We start from the raw sequence: 19,017 nt of genomic DNA, 5'->3' as shown, positions 1-19,017 counted from the left end.
CAAGGAACATTTTAGTTGTATTTATCTGCCAAAATGACACCCTTTCACATAATAAACTCGTGGTTACTAGCTATATCTCGCAATATCTTGGAGATCGAAACTATCAAATTGAACATTTTATCTTGAAAATCAATCTTTCAAAACCGAGTACCTGTTAAAATGGAGCTTGTATGATTCAACATAGCTCCTTTTTTTTTTCTTCTTCCCATTTGAGTATTTTCAAATGATGATAGCTGCTATTGGCACCCCCAACTTTTACTTATTACACTCCCATTGAGAATAAAGAAAATAAGAGAATGATTGAGAAGAAGTAAAAGTTGGGGTGCGGGTGCCAATAAAAGATCTCCCTTTTTTTGGTTTGATTTTTAATTGTAAACAACTATTGAAATTGTTTGAACGGGTGTTATAATGTTTTGTAATGTTAACATTACAATTTGAGCCAAACCTTTTACCTTTTTAATGTTTGAAAAGTGTGTTTTAATCTCTAATTGGGGTGTGATAAATAATTTAAGCAATTAGGGTGTGTAATAAGTAAAAGTTGGGATGCAAATAGCAGCTCTCTAAATGATTCATCTCAACAAATGTGCTCTAGGCTCCATGGAATTGGAAACAAACAGTGATTTGAAAGAAAATATGAGTCATGGTATATATTTTCTCTGAATCCAAAAAGGTTCAGATCTGAACTCATCATAATAAATAAAAATTCTCTTTAACCAGAAATTAAATTAGGTGTCAAAAGAAAACAAAAAGTCTCTCAGTGCAAGCTGTTCCTTAAGCTAAATATTGAATATATTATCATGACAAGTGATCTATCTTAACTTAACAGAGTATTTAAATGTCGAACTCACTCAATACATGGAACTCACTCAAACATACAAAGAACAAACATACATACTAATTGAAAGTAGTATTATTATGGATTTTAAGCATCAGACCAGACAATGTCCAACTCTCCCCAATGAGTGAGTGGCACACCCAATGCTTTCCACACAGCTTGTGAGGCAACGACAATGTTGTTAGGACATGGGGGGTGGTAATCGTGGTCACTATCACACCCCATAGTAGAGTCACACTCATCTACCACCATGGCCACCACACTACACCCATTACCACTGATCATAATGTTTTTCAAGCACCTGCTCTCGTTGTTAAACCATCCAGTTGATAGAGCTACTACTGGTGTGTCATCAGAATGGTATTGATTGTCACATTTTGATGGCTCACCGCCGTCTCCACCCTTCTCAAAGCTGTTGATTGTCAAAACTGCCTTTGTATGCGTGGACACTGGCGGTGAACATTTGTGGATGGTGTAGAGCTTTCCTTGTATGCAACAATCAGCGTCATTTTCTATATTACATTGAGGAGAAGGGGATTTTGTCCCCCGCACTTTGCCACTTGGCTTGCATGACTGGGCTTCAACATTTAGAAAATCTGTAACAAGGAGTAGAATAAGAAGAAGTAATGCACTTGAACAAAAGCTCTTCATCTTCTCTAGCTCTCTCTATGCTTCTGTGATAGTGATGATGTTTGATGCAAAGCAAATGCTTATGTGATAGGTATATATAAGGTACAAAGTTCTCATACTTATGTTATTTGGCACTGAAAAATAACAATTTTTGGTACAGAATTTTTGTGACTAGCTAGCCATCGCAGTGGTCAATAACAAGATACCATCTATCAACATAACTGTTACAGTCTGATAACTTTAATCAAATTTTGGATCCCAAATATATTTGTATTCTTATCCATGTTTCCATACCTTGGCAGACACGTATAGATTATTCTTAGTTAACCATGTTATATATAGTAAACTTATGCTGGAGTTTTATGTGGACCTTTATTTGATATTTTTATTGAAATTCTGTATCTTGTTGAACCTCTATGACATAAGTTGCATGAATTGGAAAGACAGAAGGCAAAAGCCTTAAGGCATTCAAAAGAAACATATAGGGACAAAATTGTAGTCTCAATCAGGTGATAGTGTGTATATGTAACTAATCATAATATAATGTTTTAATGTTTAATATCAGTTAGCATAATTGTTACTTCTACGTTGTCCATTATCTTATTGTTTTGTGAGGAGATTTGATCCTTCCAGTGTACTCATAGATTGGAATTTTGAACAGTGTTACATTTTGATTCAGATTCTTGAAATCTTTTTTTTTTTTTTCATCATAAACTTCCATACAAACTCCCTAACAAGGAGCATGTTAATCATGTTTGACACCCTTTCACATACCAAACTGGAGGCTACCTGCTATATCTCACAATATTTTTGAGATCGAATCCGTCAAATTGATCATTCAATCATGAAAATCAGTCTTTGTAAACAAGTACCCATTAAAATTGAGTTTATATAATTCAACTTAGATCTTTCTATTTTATTTTTTTATATTTCTTTTCTTACATGATTCATCTCAACAAATATCCTCTAGGTTCTATGGAAACAAATGAGGAATTGCAAGAAGACATGAATCATGGTATCTTTTATTCAAATTAATGAATTATAAAAGTAATTTTGAGATGAGAAAACAGAGAATGAATTTAAGAGTAATCACTTTTCATGTAAGCGTTTTTTTTTTTTTTTTTTTTTACTATTCTGAAAAAACAAAACAAGAAAATAATCTAAAATTAGTTACTTGTCAAGTAGATTGATGATCTGCGGATGAAAGTTTGAGACACAGATGGGGGTAGGGTGGGGGAGTGAGTCACCGCAGAACATCCAAGGAAAACCAGAAGTCGCTCACATCCAGCATTCAATATATTATCATCACAAGTGATCTATCTTAATTCAACACTGTCAAACTGATGAAATGTGATTTTCGTTTTTTTGAATTGTGAGGAGAACCAAGTTATCTCTTTTCCATTTCATTCTTAATTCTTTCAGTTTCCCAACAAAAGACATTCAGCGTTGTTTTATTAGGTTTCTTGTGGTTAGTTACCAATTACAACATCTTGGATTCCGCAGAAACCTGAGTGTGGTCTAATTGTACTACAAAAGAAAGTGCAACCATGTTGAAACTGTTGAAATATGGCTCAAAAATCAATTAGGCCGATTCAAGTGTGTGTATTGTTGGGTCGGTCCGAGGTAATTTGAGTTAGGCTTGTAGCTTATGTACGTGGCCCACTTATGTGGTGCTTCTAAAAAAAGTTTCATTCTTTTATTGCAAGAAGTCTAATGTCATCTCTAAGGCTTTTCTAGAGAAGAGAATGGAGAAAGAAAGCAACCCAAAAGAGGAGAGGTTGAGAGGTTTGTGAAGATTTAGAAGAAGATAATTCTAAGTGATAAAGGAAGTCATTGTATCGATTTGTCCCGTTTTCTTTATAGTGAAATCGAGCTCCAATGCTCATACCTCCGTGCACGTAGCATTTAGGTGAATCAACCCAAAACTGTTGATTGTCAAAAGTGCCTTTGTATGGGTGGACATGGGCGGCAAACACATGTAGATGGGGTAGAGCTTTCCTTGTACACAACAATCACGGTCATTCTCTGCATTGCATTGACCAGGAGGGGGTTTCCTTCCCCTCACATTGCCACTTTGTTTACATGACTGGGCTTCAACATTCAGGCATTCTGTAATAAGTAGTACAATGAGAAGAAGTAATGCACCAAATGTAAAGCTCTTCATCTTCTCATATCTCTTTCTAGTCTTGTGTGATAATGCTTTCTGCAAAGCAAGTGCTCATGTGATAGATATATATATATATATATAAGATACAAACTTCATATAATGCTGTTATTATGCACTGAAAAAGAACAATTTTTGGCATAGAATTTTTAGTAGTAACTAACCATCAGTGGTCAATAACCAGATACCCTCTATGAACATAATTGCCATGCTGGATGACTTGAATAAAAATTTTGATAACAATTATAGTCGTGTTCTTCTCCATGTTTCCATACCATGGCAGACACAGATTATTCTTAATTAAGCATATTTTATACAGTTACCTTACGATGGTGATTGATGCGGACCTTTTTTATTATATTTTTATTGAAATCCTGCTTCTTGTTGAACCTCTAAGACGTCAACGGGGATGCCATTAGAAATAATATGAAATCAATGTCGCCATCACCATCTTGTTAAACGGCTAAGTTAAGACCCAAATATGTTAACTAAGCCGATTGTACCAATTCTAGTAACTTTGCTAATCCCTAGGAAGGAAATATTTTTGGTTCCTACAATGTACATTTCCATTTTTTCTTTCCCGGGGAGATTTTCTCCTCCTAGTGATACTCATATATGTGAATTTTGAACAGGGTTACATTTTAATCCGGGTTCTTGGAATCTGCTTTAAGAGAAAAATATCATGTCTTTGATCATAATTATCCCCTACAAGCTCCTGAACAAGGAGCACATTAATCATGCCTGTTATATAGCTTTTTTAAAACTTATGCATCCAGAATCCAGATACATTTTGAAAATATTTAAAGAATAGAGAAACTATCCATTTTTGCAACTAAGCTTTTGACGAAAACAGATACAGATTTTACCAAAAAAATCTAAATTCTTTTATTTTTATTTTTATAACCAGAGAAAATGATCACTGTTTTAATTAAATTAAATTACAAAAATACCATTTGCAATAGCATTCTCGTAACTATGTAACAAAATAATGGCAATTTTTTAAAGTTTAGCATAATGGTATTTGATAATTTAATAAAAAATTATGTATTTTCGAATTTTATTTTATTTTTCCTGTAGAAGTATAAAGGTAAATTTTAGTTAACATTTGTCAATAAATTTTTTAATGAAATTAAATAAATTATTCTTCTACACAAATATTTTCAAAATGTATCGGAATACATAAATTCATGGAGTTTTAAATTCGCTTTCATAATTCTACTAGTTAAAATAAGTTGTCAAAGGAAACCTAGATGTCACCCACAGCTAACTGTTCCTTAAGTTAAACAGTAAATAGATTATCATCACAAGTAATCTATATTAATTCAACAGAGTATTCAATGTAAAACCGACAAAATATGATCTTTGATTTTCTCAATTGAGTGGTGATCAAGGTTCTCTTTTTCATTTCATTCTTCTTTCAGTAAGTATTATTATGACAATAGCAAATCTCAAGAGATGCATACAAGCATGTCTTGTATATTAAGTTCATTGTGGTTGATTACCAACAACCTTTGTGTGGTCTAATGTACTTCAAAAGAAATTGCAGCCATGTTGAAACACAATATTATATTTACTTTTTTAAATATTACAAAATATTTCATGACACTTGGGGTAGAAGTACAATAGGCTTAAATCTAAACAACATCTACAGGTTTGGAAAAGAGAAAGACACAAACTCTCTTATATGTATTGCTAATCAATACATAGAACTTACAACCATATAAACTAATTAAAAGCTGTATTAGGGATTTTAGGCATCAGACCAAACAATATCCAACCCTCCCCAATCACTGCGTGACACGCCCAGTGCTTCCCACACAGCTCTCGAGCCATCGACAATGTTGTTAGGACATGGGGGCTGGTAATCGTGGTCGCTATCACACCCCATAGTAGAGTCACACTCATCAACCACCATGGCCACCACACTATGTCCATTACTGCTTATCGTGATGTTCTTCAAGCACCTGCTCTCATTGTTGAACCATCCAGTTGAGAGTGCTACTACCGGTGTATCATCAGAATGGTACTGATTGTCACATTCTGATGGCCCACCGCCATCTCCACCCTTCTCAAAGCTGTTGATTGTCAAAAGTGCCTTTGTATGGGTGGACACGGGCGGTGAACACCTGTAGACGGGGTAGAGTTTTCCTTGTACACAACAATCGGAGTCATTCTCTCTATTGCATTGACCATGAGGGGGTTTCCTACCTCTCACATTGCCACTTGGTTTACATGACTGGGCTTCAACATTCAGGCATTCTACAACAAGGAGTACGACAAGACGAAGTAATGCACTTGCACATAAGCTCTTCATATTCTCTAACTCTCTCTACTCTTGTGTGATAATGCTTTCAGCAAAGCAAGTGCTCATGTGAGATGTATATGTGGGGTACAAACTTCACATAATCTGATATTATGCACTGAAAAAGAACAATTTTTGGCATAGATTTTTTAGTAGCAGCTAACCATCACAGTGGTCAATAACCAGATGCCCTCTATGAAAATATTTGACACAGCCCGACACAGATTTATTCTTAATTAACCATATCATATACAGTGACATTATGATGGAGTTTGATGTGGACTCTTTTTTTAATTGATATTTTTATTGAATTCTTCATCTTGTTGAACCTCTAAGACGTCAATGGGATGGCATTAGAAATAATATGAAATCAATGTTGCCATCACTATCTTGTTTAACGGCTTAATTAAGACCCAAATATGTTGATTTTTATGATATTAACTGTGAAGACAAAAGCCTTAGGAAATTCTGTAAAAACATATGAGGACAGACTTGTATCTCATATCTCAATCATGTAATAGTGTAGTTGATGCATTTAATCCTAATTTAATGTTTAATATTAGTTAGCATAATTGTCTCTTCCAAGGTGAACACCTGTAGACAGAGTAGAGCTTTCCTTGTATACAACAATCAGAGTCATTCTCTCTATTGCATTGACCAGGAGGGGGTTTCCTCCCTCTCACATGGCCACTTTGTTTACATGACTGGGCTTCAACATTCAGGCATTCTGTCACAAGTTGTAGAATGAGAAGAAGTAATGCACTTAATGTAAAGTTCTTCATCTTTTCTCTTTCAATGTAATTATGTGGAAATGTTTAATGCAAAGCAAGTGCATATGTGGTAGGTATATATAATGTACAACCTACTCAAAATGCCATTATTTTACACTGAAAAGAATAACAATTTTAGGTATAAATTTTTTTGGATTGGCTAACTACTACAATAGTCAAACTAGATTCCTTCAATCGATATAACTTCCACGTCGAGGTTAATCAAATTTCATATCCCAATTGTAGTCGTTTTCTCTTCCACTGTTTCGTATCTCAGCAGTCATGTAGAGGTTCTATTCTTAACTAATTTCATTATAAACAATAATATGTATGCTGGATTTTGATCTCATGTTCCTATTATAAGTTAAGAGCACCGCACCCTTTTTTCAATATATATATTTCCTTGGTTGATCCAATATGGTGAAAATAATATCTAAGAGGTCAACGACGTGACATTGGTGATAATTTAATGTCAATGTCACCATTACCATCTTGTTTAATGCCTAGTTTAGCCACAAATGACATTTGCAAATGCTTCAGTTGAGTATTGAAAGATAACCAAAAATCCAAAGAGATAGGGAAAGAGGTAAAGAAAGATGAACAAAAATAAAGGAAACTATAAAGGATGAGGGGAGAGTGAAGAATGCACTACCATGCAAAAAATATAACTTGTGTTTTAACACCCAATTATACACAGTTTTTTGAATTATTTAATTCGAGAGATGAACAAATTGTGAATAATTCGTTTTAAGTTAAAAAGGTATATTTTATCAATAATTGAATTGCACAGCTATGTTAAATCAATTATTGTATAATTCATGTATACTTTGTGAATTGTTGGTCGAATTGCTAGCAATGATCCAAGTAATTTCGGTGTAGGTCTACAACGGTTGAATTGAGTCAATGGACTTAAATGACCTCTTAAGATAACTATATGTATTGTACACAGAAACTAATAAAATTACACATTATTCTTGTAAATGCAAACGCATAAGCCCCTACTATATATATATATAGATATATATATATATATATATATATATATATGTATATATAAGAGTACATGATTGAACAACAAACAAAGCAAATTTGTTTATTCTTCATCCAGGTTGCACTTGAGCCTCTTCTTCAGTTGAGCTACCGACACTACTATCACCACATACAATGTGTCTTTAATATTATCTACAAATTGGAAATAAACATACCTCCAAGTCTTCTTGAATAATAAAACACCACAAACTCCCAAATTTCCTACCACAAATCCTGATGACATTTCAATATAGAACCAACCTATTTTTGACTCTTCTTCTTCTTCGTCTTTTTCATCAACTGTGGGAACTTGTGATGAGACATCATCTAAGCATTTCTCCAATGGAAATCCACAAAGTTCTGGATTGTCCTTATAAATCGAAGGATCATCAAGGGTTCGGAGTTGGTTGCCTAATGGAATTTGCCCTGATAAGTTGTTGTATGACAAGTTCAAGTGATTTAAAAATGTTAAATTTGATAGGCTTTGAGGAATTGTGTCTGAAAGATGGTTCTTGGATAAATCGAGAGATTCCAATGAACTCAATTGACCAATCTTCGTTGGGATACTTCCAGTTAAAAAATTTCTTGATAAATTCAAATTATACAGTCGATAAAGATCGGTTAGCTCCTCGGGTATCTGTCCTACCAACTTATTATTTGAAAGGTCCATGTTGATGATGAATGGCAGCAGTTTTCTATATTCATCTTCTCTTCCTCTTATGACTTCCCTTATTTGATCCTTGTAATCAACTCTTCTTCCGATTAGATAATTATACTCTCCTGTTTGATTGGAAGCCATAGCACTGAAATTGCCGAAACAATGGGGGATAATTCCAAATAAATTGTTACTAGCGAGGTCCATTATTTGAAGAAGAGATAGATGGCACAGTTGTGAAGGAATATCACCATCAATCTTATTTGACTTCAACCTTAAAATGTGTAACGATGTCAGGCTCTTTCAATCCATGCAAGCATGGTCCCGGATAATTTATTCTCTCCAAGGTCAAGAACAGTCAAGGAAGAGCAGTTTTGCAAGGCTAAGGGGAACATTCCACTAAAGCTATTATTGTTCAAGTGCAATGATCATAGCCATGATTGATCACCCATTGAATTTTGAATAGCTCCTGAGAGATTGTTGGATGATAAATCTAAAACTTTCAAGTGTAAATTACCCAAGCAATGAGGGAGATGTCCATACAAATGATTTTTTGAGAGATCAAGAAGATCTAAGTTCTTCATTTTACATAATGAAGGAGGGATGCTGCCACCAATAACGTTATCAGAAAGAAACAAAATCAGTAATCCAGGGATCATATCACCTACACTTTGTGGTATAGTTCCTGAAATTGAGTTATTGGAGAGATCCAATATATCAACATTGGAAGGAAAATGTGGTAAGTGACCCTCAAATTTGTTGGAACTCAAATCCAGACTCAAAGATTGATTGTTTGACGCCACAAAAGTAGGCACCTTGCCATGGATCTAATTGTGAGAGAGATTTAAGAAGGATAAATGAGAAGAGAGGTTCACAAACCAGTTTGGAATGGAATCTGAAATGTTTGCATTAGAGATATCCGAACGAATAACAGTAGTTTGTGTTCGGAGCCATTTGGGGAACGGGAGACCTATTATGCAAGATGACATTAGCAAATACTTCAGTTGGAAAGGAGGTACCCAATCAGGTCCAACTTTCAGAACCAAAGAGTTGGAACTCATATCCAAATATTGTAGTTTGGAGAGTTGAGCAAAATGAACATCAGATACAACATCTTTTAAAGAATTTCCAGAAAGACCCAATTGTTTTAGCTCTGAAAGTTGTCTTAGGCTTTCTGGAACAGTCCCATTCAGGTGATTAGAATTGATAGATAATTTTCTCAAAGTCGACAATGAGCCGAGAGATGTGGGAATAGGACCATAAAATGAGTTGGATGAAAAAGAAAGGTATTTTAGATTCTTAACCTGGTCCAACCAATTAGGCAAATACCCACTAAGTTCATTAGATGACAAATCCAGTGACTCCAAAGTATCTATGAAGCATGGAGAAGACAAGTATCCAAAATACTTAACAGTTATTTTCCCTGCTAATTTGTTCCCAAAAAGGTATAATCTTTTCAATGAGCAGAGATTCCTTGAAGTATCAATAATTGGACGATTAGAAGTGAAAAAGTTGCCAGAGAGATCAAGGAAAATGAGAGAAGTCATGTTCCAAAGAGCAATTGGGATTATTGGACCTTCAAAATTATTCCATCCAAGATCAAGGATGGAAAGAGATGTGAGATTATTAAGAAATGATGATGATAGTAGTTGACATAGAGACAAGCGCAACTCTTTTAAAGAAGAAGGAAGCAAGTTGATGAATTGTGATGCCTCATTGGAAAGGTTGATTCCACTCATGCCAAGGTGTTGAAGAGAAGAAAGATGAGAGATCCAATTCATATTTTCAATAACAGTTGGGAGCGGGAGTGGGAGCGGGAGTGGAAAAATAATATAGTAACCGTAGAATGATTCCACACGGATGATACAAGAGAGATAGTGAGAAAGCAAGTTGGAGAGATTACCAAGATGAGGTGGAATAACACTAGCAAACATTGCAAGAGAGAGATTGAGATATCTCAATTCATGGAAAGATCCAAAAAACTTGGGAATTTTGAAATAAGAGAAATTGTTCCAACTCAAGTCCAAGTAATTCAAATGTTTCAACTCAAGCAATGAAGGATTAACCTCTCTACTCACCACCAGACTTCTCCTATAAGATATAGGAATATCGTATTCAAGGTCAAGATCTCCACTATCGTAAAGAGATGGGTCATTTCGAAGATCAAGCTTGATGACGTGCCCGGTAGTGTTGTCGCAGGTTATTCCATTCCAAGTGCAGCAATCTTGTTGTTGTTGCGAGAGGACCCAAGAAGAGAGACGATGTGTTGGATCAATGAGACCTTCTTTGAACTTTAGTAAAGCTTCTCTCTCATTCGGTAAGCAACGCAGCAGTAACTTGGAATCTTCTTCACTAAAGCAGTAGTAAGTGAAGTGGATGATGATACAAGAGAACAAAAGCATAACACTAGTCATGAATCTCGCCATTACTTTCTTCCTCAATTTTAATTCTTCTTTTACAATAACTAAGATTTATTTATAAAATAAAGTGGTGGCCCTTTCCCTTTCCTTTCCTTTGTGTAACCTTTCGTTCTGTTTTCTCTTTGACGGTGACAGAGAAGAAAATAAAAGAAGAGAGATTTACTGAGCAGACCTCACTGTTTTCTTTTTATTATAAAAACTCTCTTGGAATTCTGACAACTCCAAGGCAACCCTTACTTTATTAAATTTCTTACTCATCAAACCTCAGTTTTTCAACTTCGTTACTCAACAAACCTTTTAGTCTGATCCACGTCATCATACACTTTTAAATGTCATTCAACCCTCAATTAATTTTCTATAAAAATCTAAAGAGTGGCTATTGGCACTACAGCTTTTACTTAATACACCCACAATTCTTAAATTATTTATCACTCCAATTAACTATTAAATAACACCACTCAAAATTACACATTGAAACAAATTTAACATTTGTTCACAATAAGGATCAAGCCCATATAAAATTCTAAATCTATGCCATAGAAGTCCTAAGAAAATATAGAGAGTTTCTATTGGCACCCCAACTTTTACTTATTCTCAATCATTGAATTTTTATTTTATTTTAATTGGGGTGCAATAAGTAGAAGTTGGGTACTCTATTTCAACACTAATAAATAAAATAAAATTTCAATGATTTAGAATTTTATATGGTCTTGATCCTTATTTTAAACAAATATTAATTCCGAGTTTGGTGAGTTATAAATTTTATAATATTTTCACCCTTTGTTTCTCTCTAAAAATGGACTTTGTTAGGCCACTAACAGGGGGGAGGGGGGGTCAAGTCAATTGGAGACTTAAAAGTCTTGACGTGTTAAGCCTACTAAAGACTTGGAATGTTGCAACGTTTTTTACCCTTTGTTTCTCTCTAAAAAAGGATTTTGTTAGGCCACTAACAGGGGGGAGGGATATGGAGACTTAAAAGTCTTGTGTTAAGCTTGTCAAAGACTTGGAATGTTGCAACGTTTTTCATCCTTTATTTCTTTCTAAAAAATGATTTTGTTAAGCCACTAACAGAGGGGGGGTCAAGTCAATTGGAGACTTAAAAGTCTTGACGTGTTAAGCCTGCCAAAGACTGGGAATGTTGCAAAGCTTTTCACCTTTGTTTCTCTCTAAAAAAAGGACTTTGTTAGGCCACTGACACAGGGGAGGGGTCAAGTCAATTGAAGACTCAAAAATCTTTACGCCACTAACATGGGGGGTCAATTTGTTTTTTGCTGATAAGGTCTTTTTTATTTGAAATTTTTTAGCCTCAAACGATTTAAAGAAATAGTTGTAATTTTAGTATATACCTTAGTGCAATTTAACCAACACTCCATTTAGAATGGGCCTATGGCACAAAATTAAAGTGCGAATCTTGATGTGAGGATGGTGCAAATCTAGGAGCATAGATTAGTGCATATCCCGACGTATGCACTAGACTCATCTATCATGTCACATGGCGTGATCAAGATATGATATTATATTCTTCTTCTTTGCTTGGCAAGCAAGGGGTTTGTTGTCAACATGAAGGCAAGTTACATACGTTGGGCACCTTCAAATATGATCTTATCTAACAAGCAAAATAATCCTAAAATATAAATATTACATAGATGAGCTATCTTATTTGAATAAATATTGATGAGTAGTCACGATCTTTTAAGGGATTAGGATTGATAATCTTCCTTTTAGGACTTTGATTTTTTTATTTATTTATTATCTATTTCAAGGGAATGGAATTTGTCCTTTTTTCTATATTTTAGATTTTGGTGTCAACTGAGATACATCTGCGAGAATAGACAAATAGTTTGTCCAAAATCACTCCAAGTCATAAACGGCTGTAAGATCGTTTTGCTGCTGGTGCAATTATTTTGGAATGTGTAGAAATTCATGCACAAATTGGTGAAAATTAACAAAAATGATTACAAAAGAGTGTATATAATCTCTAGTATATCTTTATTGTACTATGAGCAAATTATATTGTCTTGAATATATGACCCTTAGATGTTAAATACACGCATCTTTAAGTGCCACAACGATGCATAGATTACGTATGAAGCTTAATCAATTTTTTTCCATCAAGATTGACATAGGATGTTATTGCCACCAGTGTCATTCCTGCACTTCGATTTTGATGAAAAAAATGCTTTATCTTAAAACTAGTATTAGTGTGCAAAGGGTGGCCAAGTATTCATGGGGTCAGTGATCTTAAAAGCGTGTATCAAACCTAATTAGCACTTCAAATATGTTCAAAAAATTTATTTTCTCAACACTCCGACCATTTGATTATCCCAATTTTACATTAAATTTCCCAACTTGTTTGAGATTTGATTATGTTGCTTTCTTCTCAAGCCACTACGTTTGCAAATAGAATAACTCTTTTTTTTAAATTGTTTTTCTTTTTTGAGAGAGGAAGATATTGGTCTAATGTGGAAAAAAAATGGGTCCAGAAATCGGGATCCACCAATCATATACCCTCTATATTGAATGCATCCCTAATTTACAAAATTACCTTGTTAGGCATGACATGACACACTAAAGAGTCAAAATTGTTTATTTTTAATATAAGAAAGTGTAATAGTCAAACTCAAAAGTATTTCATTTACTTGATGTGCATTAACGCTCTGCTGTCATTTTTCTAACCAATATACATTAGTAAAATTCAAAATATTCTCTCCAAGAAACAGTATAAGAGTACCATAATATACTTTAGAGACATCAATTTTGAGATATAGTTAGGATTAGGGATGTCAATGGATCGGTTCTAAATGTTTATGGGTTTAAAACCTATATAAAATATCGATTTCAGATGTGTGATCGTTGAAATCAAAATCAATTCTACTAATACCCGTTACACATAGAATAATGATGCCTTGGTAAAATCTTAACTTTTTTCGATCACCCTTTGTGCTACGGTTTCTTGTTTTTCATAATTATATATGCATTCTGGGTGAAATTCAATTTTTAAATCATATTTGACATTCGGAACATCAGATTCAAATTTTAAGTTGTTTAGATAATATATATATATATTTCTATTTTAAAGATACCTTTGTATTTTTCATTTGTGTGGTTTTGCCCTACATTAGATAACTAACAAGAAAATAATTACTTCTGAACAATAATAATAAAAATGTAATTCTTTGATAGTTAATGAAGAATTTAAAACATTTTTTATTATGATTTTGTAATATTTTTTTTTACCAAAAATCACTTAATAATACTTAATAGGGTGGATTGCTAATTAGGGCACATAGCATTTTGAACGGTGTGTATATGTATTAAACCCATCAAATTGTGACATTGACGTTCATATCAAAGAATAGCTTGTCACATTTGTTCATGACCTACAATTCCACATATCTCAAACACAAATAATACAATCGAGTTGTCGGACATAGCCATTTTTGGTTTAGAAATAGTGGTAGTCCCGCCACTTCCTTCTCATTCATAGTTTCTACACAATCCATGAGTCAATTTGTTAACCAATTATGCAAATTTAACTGTAGATATGCATGTTTCAAATGCTACAAAGTTAAGAAAAGTGAATTAAGGAGTCCAGACTTTACATGTTACGAGTGTTAAGCTCGCTAGAAACTTGGAATGCTATTAATGAGTCAAAGCTTTACATGCTAAAAGTCTAAAGTCTTGAAATGTTTGGCCGCATTCTTGTCACTGTATAACAAAATAATTTACTTTTCCTGAACAAGTATAAAAGTAAATTATAGTTAACATCCATACTTATATGCCATTTTTGTAAATAAATTTTTTAACGAAAATAGATAAATTATCCTTTTACACAGATATTTTCAAAACGTATTGGGACACATAAATTCATTGAGTTTTAAATCCATTTTCATAATTCTACCAGTTCAAGTAAGTTTTCGAAGGAAAACCTGATGTCACCCACAGCTAGCTATTCCTTAAGCTAAACAGTTAATATATTATCATCACAAGGGATCTATCTTAATTCAACAGAGTACTTCAATGTTGAACTGACAAAATATGATCTTTGATATTCTCAATTAATACATGAAACTAACTCAAAACGTACAAAGTACAACCATATAAATGAATCAAAAGTTGTATTCTGGATTTTAAGCATCAGACCAGACAATGTCCAACTCTCCCCAATCACTAAGTGGCACCCCCAACGCTTTCTGCACAGCTTGTGAGGCAACAACAATGTTGTTAGGACATGGGGGCAGGTAATTGTGGTCACAATCACACCCCATAGTGGGGTCACAATCACACCCCATAGTCGAGTCACACTCATCAACCACCATCGCCACCACACTACGCCCATTAGCACTGATCGTGATGTTCTTCAAGCACCTGCTCTTGTTGTTGAACCATCCAGTCGATGGAGCTACAACCGGTGTGTCATCAGAATGATATTTATTGTCACATTTTGATGGCCCATCGCCACCACCACCCTTCTCAAAGCTGTTGATTGTCAAAACTGCCTTTGTATGGCTTGATACCGAATGGCGAACACTTGTAGATGGTGTAAAACTTTCCTGGTACACAACAGAGTCATTCGCTGGGCATTGACCAGGAGGGCGTTTCATACCTCTCACTTTGCCACTCGGTTTACATGATTGACCTTCAACATTCAGGCATTCTATAATAAGGAGTAGAGTGAGAAGAAGTAATGCACTTGATGTAAAGTTCTTCATCTTCTCTCTTTCAATGTAATTGTGTGGAAATGTTTAATGCCAGGCAAGTGCACATGTGAGAGTTGTATATGAGGCAAAACCTACCCTAAATGCCTTTATTTCACACTGAAAAAAAAAAGGAACAATTTTAAGCATAAATTTTTTTGGATTAGCTAACTACTAAAATAGTCAAAGCAGATTCCTTCCATCAACATAACTGCCACGGTGAGATGAATTAAATTTCATATCCCAATTGTAGTCTTTTTCTATTCCACGGTTTGCTATCTCAGCAGTCATGTAGAGGTTCTATTCTTAATTGTAGTCTTTTTCAACATATTTCCTTGGTTGATCCAATATGGTGAAAGGAATGTCTATAAGATATCAAGGACATGACATCTTGTTTAATGTTAATGTCACCATCACCATCTTGTTTAATGCTTAGTTTGGCCACAATTTTGTTGGTTTTTGTGATACTACCTGCAAAGACAAAAGCCTAAGTAAATGCAATATGAACATATAGGGACAGAGTTGTAGTCTCAATCGTGCAATAATTCGTTTCCTATTCTCGGAATTTTCTCATTTAATTTCTAATGTTTATGTTCAGTAGCATAATTGTCATCTCTACGACAGACATGTTTTGAGAATCGAGTATTCTGGAAGGAGGACAATCCCATTCAATTCATTACCACTAAGAGAATACTATCAAACTTGACAATCTTTCAAGATTTGGGGGTATTGGGTTGTTCAATTTATTGGGACAGAGATATAATAGCACTACATCATAATAAGCTCAAAATGACGGCTCAAGACCATTGTTTTTTAACAAAATGACTGCCCTAACAGACATTGCAGTCATCGTTTTAAAAGGAGTTGCCTTTTATTTGCAACTGACTAAAAAACGTCGGAAAAAATGACTGTCATTGACAGTCGTTTTTCTGGGTTTGTAAGTTTAAAAAATGGGCTCCCTCTCCTTTAGAATTTAACCTACTGACGTGAAAACCTCTTCACAATGGAAATGGAGAAATTAATGAAAAATGTAACTGGGACACAGTCAAAGGCACAAACCAAACTAAAAAGATCTCAAAATGCAATTTACACACATTCAAGAATAGCACATAATACATTCAGACATCCATCCAAACAGGCCACGATCAATGTGATTTGACTTCATTTTATCATATAACGATAAGATAAGAAGAAATCCAAAATGAAGAAAGAAATATTGAGGATCATGGCTGGAGTAACACACAAGCCTTAGAAAAAGGTAATATATAGCCTTAAATTAAAGAGAGATGGTTACAGAATATTATTGTTCCAGTTCTCACTTTTGGATCTTACTACACATTTCATGCATTATTTAGCCCTCATCAAGCTTTGCTTCTAGCTTGTAAAACAAAAGGAATAGAAAGTGAACACGATTGCTAGCAGATCAATCTTACAGTCGAGACTTGGCCTGCTCCAATGGGGCACTCTGCATTGGTTTCACAACGTGTCAGATTAGTAAAACGATTAAGAGGCAATTCATCAGATAAGGAGCCAATAAATAGACCTCCAAGTGCAAAATTTGGGAAGATTTTACAGCTCACAGGCCCTTTGAGTTGGTGTTACCAAACTCTATCGGGATGATTGTCAGACAATATAAAACATGCTTCCATCCAACTAATTACACAACTAGGAACTGATTCATCCATGGATACAGTTTAACGCAGAGATCCAAGCAAAAGGCCATTAAAAAGCAGTTAGCTGTAAACCTAATTGAAAGTTTTTTCATCATTATTTTACCTGTTGGTGATGAAGCAAATTTTTCCACGTCAACAGCCAGCATATTGGGCTGCAAGGTAGTGAATTTTACATGATAAGCAAGTTCCTAGGGAATGCACACCTTTCAAAACCTATAACTTCTAAAGAATGAAGTGATAACTTTTCCACAATAGAAGAGGCAAAAACTAAAATGTGCATGTTAGGCTGCAAGGTAGTGAATTGTGATTGTGATTTCTACTCATCAAACATGGATTTAACATGAAAATGTGCATTAACTGGATCTAAAGAAATTCAAGGTGTACGAGACAAATCCACCATAACTAACCTAAACAAGTGTTTGTTCAAATGCAGCAGCCATAAGACCATCCCGCTCAAAGGAAAAAAGAAAAGAATAAATAACTAAGGAAAAAAAAATGCACGACTGCGTAGTAGTTCAATAGGAACAATTGACATAAGGCTCACATGTCAAGTAAAGAAAACGTATTTCAAAATATTTGAATTACATTATAAAAGGCATTTTAAGCATTGAATGAAATAATACTTCAAGAGGTCATGATAAGAATGCTTCAAAAGATCTTTGCAAGGAAAATATTCTCTAAAACATAAACCTCAACCTTTTAATCCATTTTTCAAAATAGAGAGCCTTTGAGGTCATTCTCCGTAGTTTATATTATTCTTTTCATTGATTTTGGACTTGAACTGATTTGTTTTCTCAATAATCACTACAACCTACTTTCTCTTGTGCTTTAGATTTGTCCTAAATTCCTTCTACCATGATGTCAATTTTCAATAATAAAAATTATTTGAAAACTTTCACACAACCATATTTATCTATCTACAGTTCTAATATTAAAAGTGATATTAGCCCATTTTCTAGCATTTCCCCCATTCCCATTCCCATTCCCATTCCTTAGGATTCTTACGGAAAGCACATACAGAACAAAGAGATTGCAACAAATGGTTGATAATAGGCTTCATTGTCATCCGAAAATAGGGTGGTTCAACAAAGCAAGTACGCAAACGCTCAAGGAAAGGCCACTCACAAAGAAAGTTCACACTAACCAAGACATACAAGTGAGATGTATATGACACTGAAGTTAACAAATAGAAAGCTGTAACTCAAATTTCCTCCCATATTCCTTTACAAGTAAACCGATTTCTCTGTTTAACAGTAGGAACAAGATTTATTGCCCAGAACATAAATCATAACTTTAAAAAACAGCCCACAGCTCATAATGCAAGATGTTTTTAGGCGTTTATCCAGCTGTTACTGCTCATATTGGGTTCCCCAAATGGTTTCTAAGCATAAATCCAATGCCTGCTTCGCCAAGGGAAAGAGGCACATCGGTGCTTAATCACCAAGTATACTATATAATGTCACCAATGTTTAAGGACCACGGATATTAAGCACTCACTTCTTTTGGGAGTTGAGGTACCACCATACCACATGCCTCGTGATAAACACCATGTATGCTACATAATGACACCAATGCTTGAGAGCTTATGCGATGGCATAGAACTCCATACTAACCCATATAAGGAGGAGAAGGTATGGTTGTAGGAGTAGGTCTCAAGCATACTAACCCATTGGTTTCTCACTCAGCTAACATTTTCTGAAAGACAATGCCATTCTGCTCGGAGACAACATAGATGAAATTCAAAGGAGTGTAGAGAAGGAAACATAGCAAGAACAATTTAGTCATGGGGGATTTCGTCAAACCTTCGTCTACTTCAAATCAATGCGAAACTAGCTGAGGTGA

The 19,017-nt window shown here is 34.6% G+C and overlaps 1 protein-coding gene and 1 pseudogene across 1 annotated transcript; both read right to left on the bottom strand.

The window, feature by feature from the left end:
- Positions 1-876: 876 nt before the first annotated feature.
- Positions 877-3,629, bottom strand: LOC147389767 (kiwellin-1-like). The gene is made up of 2 exons (XM_086419070.1): positions 3,444-3,629; positions 877-1,300 (listed from the first exon to the last, which is right to left on the bottom strand). The coding sequence occupies exons 1-2, from the start codon at positions 3,627-3,629 to the stop codon at positions 923-925; spliced, it is 564 nt and encodes a 187-aa protein (XP_086275196.1). The 3' UTR covers positions 877-922.
- Positions 3,630-5,208: 1,579 nt separating this feature from the next.
- LOC147389766 (uncharacterized) lies at positions 5,209-16,426 on the bottom strand (annotated as a pseudogene).
- Between the last annotated feature and the right edge of the window lie 2,591 nt (positions 16,427-19,017).

The sequence above is a fragment of the Akebia trifoliata genome, chromosome 12, assembly GCF_017979445.1.
Source record: "Akebia trifoliata isolate Shusen 1 chromosome 12, ASM1797944v1, whole genome shotgun sequence".
Taxonomy (NCBI): domain Eukaryota; kingdom Viridiplantae; phylum Streptophyta; class Magnoliopsida; order Ranunculales; family Lardizabalaceae; genus Akebia; species Akebia trifoliata.
Note: the sequence above shows the minus strand (reverse complement) of the source record. Positions and strands in the feature narration are given on the sequence as shown.